This window comes from Thalia democratica, chromosome 6 (genome assembly GCF_965202585.1).
Source record: "Thalia democratica chromosome 6, ktThaDemo2.hap1.1, whole genome shotgun sequence".
Classification (NCBI taxonomy): Eukaryota; Metazoa; Chordata; class Thaliacea; order Salpida; family Salpidae; genus Thalia; species Thalia democratica.
The window spans coordinates 56,117,305-56,127,121 of record NC_139170.1 but is presented as its reverse complement, the minus strand read 5'-3'; the positions used below and the strand labels follow the sequence as shown (position 1 = coordinate 56,127,121).

At 26.6% G+C, this 9,817-nt stretch overlaps 1 protein-coding gene across 1 annotated transcript; it reads right to left on the bottom strand.

The window, feature by feature from the left end:
• Window positions 1-404: 404 nt before the first annotated feature.
• LOC145838375 (small glutamine-rich tetratricopeptide repeat-containing protein beta-like) lies at window positions 405-8,015 on the bottom strand. The gene is made up of 8 exons (XM_082945954.1): window positions 7,891-8,015; window positions 7,392-7,496; window positions 5,128-5,288; window positions 4,572-4,676; window positions 2,562-2,685; window positions 2,081-2,194; window positions 1,489-1,634; window positions 405-1,083 (listed from the first exon to the last, which is right to left on the bottom strand). The coding sequence occupies exons 1-8, from the start codon at window positions 7,993-7,995 to the stop codon at window positions 954-956; spliced, it is 990 nt and encodes a 329-aa protein (XP_082802080.1). The 5' UTR covers window positions 7,996-8,015; the 3' UTR covers window positions 405-953.
• Between the last annotated feature and the right edge of the window lie 1,802 nt (window positions 8,016-9,817).

Genomic DNA, 9,817 nt, shown 5'->3' with positions numbered 1-9,817 from the left:
CATGTTACAAGCTGATGGGAAATTTAGACATTGTAGTCCCTAAATGGTTAGAGAATATTCCCTTGAGAGAGCAAGACTTGATAATCCTTAAACATGATATGGATTTCAAAACTCAACCAATAGCTTAATAATAGTTGCTTCATATTAAATGGTAATCTATTTTTAATTATTAAATAAAATACATTTTAGAAGGAGATAGGTTTTGAAAGGAGAAGGGTTTGTTGGTGAACGCATTAAAAGTAATTTCCTTTTAATTTGACTACTTTTTATATTAAATATTTACTACGTAAAGTTTGATACTTTTATGTTACAGAATTAAACATTTCAGAAAAATATTTATTTACAACATATATATTTAACATTGCAACTTAATAGAAATTTTTTAGCAACATATAAAACTACTTGGACAAACTTAGTACTATTTGGAAAAAATTAAGTCTTATAACATAAAGTATATAATTATCTTGAAACGTAAATACACAAATGTAAGAACAATTGAATTCATAACAACATAAAAATATTTCATTAGTTTAAAAACTGCTTTATTATTTAGAAAACACACACATTTTTTATAAATAAAAGAAAAATACGAACGCTTTTTATTGCCTAGTAACAACAACATTTACTAGTTTGGGTGTTAGAACGGGTATAGACGACCCATAAAGTTTGTTACTGAGATACCAAATATTTAAAAACTAAAACCTTTTGCCTGAGACCTTTTAAATCGAAAATTTCAAGTAAAACTAAAGCAACTTTTCAGGTAAAAAACACGTGTATCACACACATACTTCTTATACATTGAAAACTGTTTCAAATTTTACAAAAAATCAGGTTTTAAGAAGGTTCTTATGGCAGAAGGTTGTAGTCTTCAAAAAAAGGTAAAAAGAGAAGTTTGGTAAAAACAAAGATGGCAACAATGTTGAAAGTTGCAAGATGGTGAAATGTACTACCAATTAGTTCTCCTTATCGTCATTGGTTGGTGGTTGTTGCTGATTGGTGTTCAAGTTTTCAGCCATGTTCTTGCGAAGTCTGTCGATCACTTCCGGGTTCGATTGCATCATCTGCTCTGCGAATTGCTGGCCCCTGTGTGTTTAAAAAGTTTAGCTGTTTACAAATTACAACATTTATTTATACATTACTCCTAAATATAAGTTCAGCAACTTAGTATATGATTTTTCACCACCTTATTGGATTTAAATTTTCTAACCTCATGTACTCTATTAGTCGTATCAAACTTTCAGGACAGCAGTCAACTAACATTCGAGTATACATTACAAAAATTCACATTTCAATCAATAAAAGTAATATTAAATGCATTAGCTTTTAAGTTCTATTATATAAGAAATTAATATAACAATCAACAAAAGCTACCATTCCGGTCAATCTTTGTAGGTATAAATTAATTTAGTTAAGAAAAATATACTGTTTAACATTCTATTGCACTAAAAGATTCAATTAAAAATTTTTCAAATCGGTATAAAAACTAACATTCCCATCAACCTCTCCATGGTTGGTACCTGGGGTGTGGCACCTTCACCACCTTCTGCACCACTGGTGGCGCCACCTTGCGGAGGGTTCATCATGCTTCCCATCATCTGCTGCGCCATCGCCTTCATCTGAGGATCCTCCATAACCTGTTTGATTGCCTTGTGTGAGAAGAGAAAGTATGTTGGCTTAGTCATGTATTTCTTACGAAGAAAAGGGCGAAGTACTGATATTTACTTTTATAGAAATCTTTACAGGCAAACATTCGTTTATACAATATTGATATATTATAACTATAACCTTGTATTATATACCTTAATAAATATGAGCTCAATACATATTTATATAAGAAAGAATAAAACTTTGCTGAAAACAATTGCTATTGAACATTAATCTTAAGATATGAAGCATAAAGAGTTAAATTTAGTCGAAATCTTTTGTTCATTTACATTTTGAAAAAAAAAAATCAGAATTGAAATTAACACCAGGTTTGACAAAGATATGACATCAACATATAAACTCAATTAAAATAGATCAAGATAACAGTTTATTAAGTTGTTATTATAAACTAATTTGAATGCAACACATAACTAACAGTCTTGGCCATCTGCATGAATTGTGGGTTAGCCATCATTTCAGCCATGTTTCCCATTCCCGGCATGTTGGGCATTCCTGGGAATCCACCTGGAAATCCGGCCATTGGTGGCGCCTGTCAGAAGGAAAGTTGATTAATTGAAAGTTAAGCTATTTATTAACATAGAATGAAAGAAGTAAAAATGTTCTATTATTGCTAGAAAAAAAAAACCTGTAAATGAAGTAAATTGAATTGATTAAAGTGAAAATTTTATTGTGGTTAAAGTTATTTTAAAAAATCACAGCTATCGTTGTGTGAAAATAAAAATCAAAATTCTAAAAAATAATATTCTAACATGTAGAACTTTAACTTTAATAATTAAAAAACATCAAAAATAGGAACAAAGTCCATAAACAATCGAAGCTTACAAACCCACCGTAAAATCTATAAACACACCATTTAAAATAAATAACAACAATCGTAAAACAAACAACAAACTAACAGCAGATTTCTTCTGAGCAATTTCCAGGTTGTTTTTGTAGCCGGTGTTTTCTGGGTCCAACTTCAATGCTTTCTCGTAACATTCAACAGCTGAATCGTAAGCCTCCATCTTAGAGTAAGTCAATCTGCATATTGAAGTTTGTTTTATAAACTTGAATAAATACTAATTTAACATGTTTCAGTTAACTAGATCTCTACACATAATACTATAATAGCTCAAGTGTTTAAGCTTGAATAAGTTGTAACAACAGTAAAACTGTTTGCTGTTTTTTTTTGGCTTTACTAACGATTTTGATAAATTGCATTGAAAAGTGGAAAAAATACTAACTTGTGGTAGAAAGTGCTTATATTTTATACTATGCTTCACTGTAGAAATACCACTTTTTTTTTTTAATATAAAGAGATACAGCACTATATTATTAAAAAAGTTTTTTTCTTATTGTACAGTTATCAGCTTAAGTTATGTTTTCTTAGCTCGTTCAACAGTATATTGGTTCTAATTTCTAGCACTAAACAAAAACTTACTACCAGAGATTAGACCTTTTCCTATCAATATTTTTGAATCAATGTATTTTCAATTTAATTTTATAACAGCCTATTTTTAATAAATTTGTAGCCTTAAATATTTTGAATTCTTTCGTGGACAGTTAGTAATTCAAGAAAAAGGTGCCTATTTTATCTTGTCTTATTGTTTTATCAATGTATATCCTTTTTTTGTAAAATAATTGTTATTTTGATGAAAAATGTTTGAAACAACTAAGAACTGACGGATAAATAGAGTTTGTACTAGTATTTCATAAAATATACCCCTTTTTAATAATAAAAACTTGTCCAGTTTAAGAAACATTGGTATAAAAAATTATCTAGATAGATATCTTACAATGGTGACCTTTAAGCTGCAAATATTAAACTTTAATTTTACTGAAATTAAATATCAAATTTAAAACTGTTAAAAAATGTTTCAGTACATTTAAAAAACCTTATCAAAAAAATTATTAAGCTTTTAATTTAAAGCTGTATTGTACGAATTTGTATTATATTAAAAGAATAATTCAAAGTTAAATTGTTACTTTTAAGTGAAATCTAAGTAAATTATCAAATTTAATTTTTAAAACAGAAAAAATATTTCCATTAAGTATAATTCTATATACTTACAATAAAAATTATAAGAAACAGACTTAAATAATTAAAAAACTAATTAAATTAGCAAATCAGCCATTACTATTTTGGATTTTTTCTATAAATCAATGCTTTGACAAAAAAAGGCGCAGAATTTTTTTCCACAAATAATCACATAATCAATTATTTACGTGGCACATTGGTCTAAGTTTTAAGATAAAATTTTATGTGAGACTCATTTTAAATTATTTTTCTGCTGCTTTCTTTAACCCGAACCAAAGTTTTAACATTAAGGTTACAAGATGTAACAAACTTGTTAAAATATTATCTTATAAAAATAAATTTTGAGTTACTTCTTATCAGAAAGATAGATCAAAATACTTGTGAAGTTATGTAAGTTGAAACTAAAAGAAACCATTTTAAAAACAACTATTCTTAATTACATAGTTTGCTAATACTTTAGAAAAATATTTTTTTTTGCACAAATTAAATACTTTGCTTGATTTTTTTTCTACTATTTTACATATGAAACATTTTTATCTTAAATATTATTACAGCTTTGAGACTGCTGTAAAACATATACATATACATCAGTCTCTTATTTTATTTATATAATAATAACAGCAGAGACAGTTGTTATAATTATATAAATAAAATATTATAAATTAATAAAGAATTAACTCAATAAATAGTTAAATATGATCTAATAACCTATATTGGAACTTGAATGTAAAACAAGAATTCTGTATTGAAGAAAAAAATCAAACATGAAACCTTTAAGTTATAGGAAATTTATGCTGCATTTTTTATAAAATACCCAACTTATACAATTATGATTTGGAATTAGCAATAATTAACTTCAAGTACTTTTTGTTTTAATATAAAATCTTACCCCATTCTGCTGTAAGCCTTGCTGTAGTCAGGGTCAATTTCCAACGCTTTCCTGCAATCGGTAAGTGCTCTGTCGTAAGCCTCTTTGCCGGTCTGCGCTGCGGCCCTGTTTACAACAATCTTAAATAAGTTTTTGTGATTATTATTTAGTTTTTATTACACACAATTTCAAGTCAATGCATTGTAGTGGGCTTTAATGCCTGTTTGTGCTACTGATTATTCAGCTTCATTGTAAAGCTATTAATTTTATGGAAAACTTGATTACGAAGCTGAAAGATATTTTTCATATCAACCAAAAATTAGTAAATTTTATTGGTTGCTAAATCTTTACTGATAATAGCCATTTTTTTATTATATTTTGTATTTGTAGATTATACAAAAAATATATCTTCTTGGAGAACGGAAAACAAAAATGTATTATACTTAGTTGGTTCAGTCATTGAGCTATTAGGTCTACTTTTTGCTGCTAAATTATACAGTAGTAAAGCATAGTTATAACTAAAATCAACATAAAGATCATGAGAATAAATCATCAAGTTTCATCATCAGAAAGTTACCTGTTGCAGTAGAACACAGCGTTCTTGGGGTCGATTTCAATTGCCTTGTTGTAAGACTGGATGGCATCGTCGAACTTCTGTTGTTTCATGAAACCGTTACCCTCCAATTTGAACTGCTCAGCTTTCTGTTTGTCCTCTGCACTCACTTCAGTCTTTTCCTCCTGTTTAATTGACAGCTGATATAGAAAAAAAAAGTTTGTTAAAATATTCTGCCAAAAATAAATATTGTCAATAAGTATGACACTAAGTTAAGGGCATAGGGGGGGGGGGGGGTAAACACCCTTTTTTGGTTTTTGATCTTATTTTATATAGTTTTTACTAAGCTACAAGGTGCTTTTTACAGATTAAAAAAAATCAAAATAGTTTTTGAGATATAGCCGGTCAAAGTCAAGCCGAAAATAGGATCCTTATGGGAGGCGCAAACTAAAACGGCAAAAATTGACTATTTCACTAAAAATCTATCTTCTCCTACGTTTTTTGAGATAACTACCTCAAACTTTCAGGAAATGTTCCTTGATATATTTAGAAAATTCTGTCGGAAGGAATTTTTTTTAAAATAAAAAATAAAATTTTTATATAAAAAATAAACAAAAAAAAAAGTTTTTTTTTTTTGTTTTTTTGTTATAAAATTTTTATTTTTTAATTTTTTTAAATTCTGTTCCGACAGAATTTTTTAAATACTGCAAGGAACATTTCCTGAAAATTTGAGGTAGTTATCTCAAAAAACGTAGGAGGAGATAGATTTTTAGTGATTTCTAGTTATTTGCCGTTTTAGTTTGCGCCTCTTATAAGGATCCAATTGTTGCCTCTGACTTTGACCGGCTATATCTTAAAAATTATTTCGAATTTTTTAAATCTGTAAAAAGCATCTTGTAGCTTAGTAAAAACTATATAAAATAAGATCAAAAACCAAAAAAGGGTGTTTACCCCCCCTATGCCCTTAACATAGATAGTTTTTTTTTCTGTGCAAATTATGGCTGAGATGAAGGTTTTTTTTTTGTATAAACCATACTAGATATAGTCTAAAATTAAATTAAGTTACATTGTAATAAAGATGGTTTTGCAAAATTATCGGCTATACTAAATATGTATGAAGTGTTTAGTAAAGTTAATTGTGATGTCTGTTTTGTTTTATCAATTTTTTAGAACTTCCTGTCTTGTAAATTTTTTATGCTGATCACCCTAAAAATATACAGAATGATAAACAAGTTATTAAGTTTGACCATCAGTACACTAAAAAATTACACTAAAGAACAAATCTAAATGAAACTTATAATTTATGAATAATAATTATATCTTAAAATTTCCCTGAAATAAAAAAACCTTAAAATTTCCCTGAAATTTTTAGAAAAAACTAAAACTGCCCTGAGTTTCCATGAGTTAAAAAAAAAGAATCAAAATTCCTTGAGTTTCCCTGAGATTTTTTACAACTTGAAAATTCCCTGAGTTTCCCTGAATTCCTTGAGTGTGTGGCAACCCTGTTTGAAGTTAAATCTATTAAAAAAAAATTGTCAAACTTCAGAAGTTATGTTCAAATGAATATGGCAACTTAATTAAAAAAAGTGGTACAAATAATTAGAAAATATCAAAGACAACTTTACTTTGTTACCAGGTGTTAAATCATACTACTTTGAAAGCTAAATTCTAATGCAAGGTTTTTTTTGAGCATGGATGATTCAAATTGAAACTATTTATTATTCTAGTTTTAAAATGTGAGAGGAAATAACTATTGTAGAAATGCCATTTTCTTTTTACTAAAAAAAAAAACTAGTAATCATTGCAAATAATGTACTATAAGAGATAATATCAAATCAATTTCTTACTTCTAGGAATTATTTTTTTGAATTTTTAACATTTATGTCATTGGGATCCAATAATTTAATTGAACAAAATATTTTGTATAAAGTTTTTGAATATGAAGGTGAATTTTAAATGAAGGATTATATATTTTTATTATTTAATATTTTATAGTTGTAAATTTTACAATTTTTTAGAAAGAAATTACAAAATCATTTCAGTAAACAATATAAATTATTATTTAATAAAATTCCTTTTTTACTTCGATTTATAAAACAGAACAAGCTAAAAGTCTAAGGACAGATAGCTAAGAATATATCAATATCTTTTATCTTTAATTAAATACACTTTAATTACTTTAGACCATATTTTTATATTTCTTGACATTTTTAAAAACAAAGGTAATTATTAAGAATTTTACATGTTAAATAAAAGAAAACATACTACTTCGTAAACAACAAACTAACAGTCTGAGGGCAAGCAGCAAGGAAAATTTCCTCCAAACTTTTCTGCTGCATTGGAACGTCAGTGGCCGTCACTGTGTATGCTGCCTGCAAGCACTGGCATGCAACCTGTAGTGTTTGAATTTATGTAATAAATTAAATAATTGACCAAATAGTTAAAAAAATTATTCAATTTTATTTTTCAATATTTTAATAATTCTAATATTCAAAGTTTTTAAAAATTTATGGAATATTTCCTAAAAATTTAAGTTCTTTAGCTCAAAAAATGAAGAAGAAAACAGGAGTGGATTTTAGTGATTTTTAACTTTCTAGAAAAATTATAATGAAAAATTTGCAGGCCATACGCTTGTACCAAAAATCTTTAAAAAATATTTATGAAATTAGAATACCAAGTTCTATAAAAACGGGCTTGTACTTTATACTTCAAGCTATCATACAAGAGCCAATGTGAACTTTTATAAAAAAATTTTGGACCATTCTTATTCACTTAACAAACAAATACCTCCATTCCTTGCTTATCCTCAGCACTGAAGGTTTCTTTCTGCATCTCGGCGTCCATGAACTGGAGGAATGCTGCCACCAACCTCTTGCTGTTTGTCACTGCCATGTTACTTTTAGTTCGTTTATAAAGCTGTGAATTAAATATTGTGTTTCTGTTTGTATAAAATTCTGAAGCTGATAAGAAATTTATAAAAACCTAAACTGACAGCGTTTCAACAACATCAAAATAACTTTATGCTAGAATAATTGCTTATAATTCAAAAAATTAGTTATAATTGTATACTTAATTTAGTTTTCCATTTAAAATAATTTAATTTTTTATTGTTACTTCTTAAAATAAAACTATTTTAATTGTTATAATATTATGTTATTTAAATAAATACTATTGTTACTAATTATTACTATAACATTACTAACTAATGTATAATAATTAGTATTAAGCTTTATTAGTATCTTTAATTTTGTACAAAGTATTATGATTTATTAAATATTACTTACATTATATCGTGCTATAAGCTATTAAGTATTTAAGCTAAACAAACTATCTAATCACTTAGTTTAATTCTAAAAATAGAAGTAAAATTTTCAAGTCAAGCTAAAAAAGCAATTAATACGATTCAGTCAATTTTTAGGTAGTTAAGTTTTGTTATAAGAAACAAATAACACTAAAAGTCTTAAGATTCTTACAAGTTAAATAAAACATTCATAAAAATTTGCATAATATTAACAAAACTACAATACAGTTTTTTCATTCTTTTCAAAAAAATCATACGTGGATGACAAAAAACTAATCAAATTATGAAAAAATTAAACTAGTAGTATTAGCCAAAACAGGGTTGCTCAAAGACAGAGTCAAAACACAACTGCATGAGTCATAGTTTTTTGTACTTTTCAAAATTAAGGGCATAGGGGGATCTAACAATTTTATTTTTCTATAAATACTAAAACTAACATTGGCTTATATACAAAAGTTTAAAGCATAAACTACAAGCTAGTTTTTATAGAATATAAAAAAATACAAGGATTTAAGATATAGACATTTTTTTAAAAAGTTTTTAATACAAATGTTTGGACTGCAAACTTATCAGGGTTAATTTTTTTGAAATTTAAAAGTTCACTAAAAACATTTCTTTCCCTACATTTTTTAAGCTAGAAGCCTCAAATTTTTAGGAATTATTTCTTAAATAGTTTGGAGAATTTTGAATATTGGGTTTTTTAAAATATCAAAAATTAGATATTTATAAAGTTACATTAGAAAAATTGGTAGTTTGTTAAATAATTTTATTAAGTTTCAAATTTAAAAAGTTCCTGCATTCAATCCATTTAAATACTAGTAAAAGACTATTTTAAAATTTCAAGATTGATATAAAAATAGAAAGAAATTAGATTATTGGTTAGCACCTTCTATAAGGAACCTATTGAGGTCACTGACTTTGATCACTTATATCTTAAAAGATACTTAAAAAGTACTTAAAATGTGTAAAAGATCAGTTCTTATTTTACAAAATAAGATCAACTTCTAAAATTTAAGGTGGACCTTTTATGCCTTTGACAAAAATAAAGTTCTTAAACAAATTTGGTTATAAAATGACAAAATATTCAAATTAAACAGAATCAATAAAAAATTGTGTTCTGAGATTTAAAAATAAAATAACTATCCTGAGTTTTAAATAATGAAACAAGTCAGTCTGAGATTAAAAATTGAATTCTGAGTTTTCCTGAGTATGTAGAAATTAACTGAAAGTACTGCTTATGCTTGATTACAAAACGGAATTATAAGGTTAACAAAATATATGAAATTATATAAAAAAAAACTTAAAAACAACATTAAGGCCATAGGGGGGGTAAACCATGTTTTTTACAAGTTGATCTTATTTTATAGGGTTTTTTTTAAGCTTCAAGATGCTTTTTATTGTTTTAAAAAATTT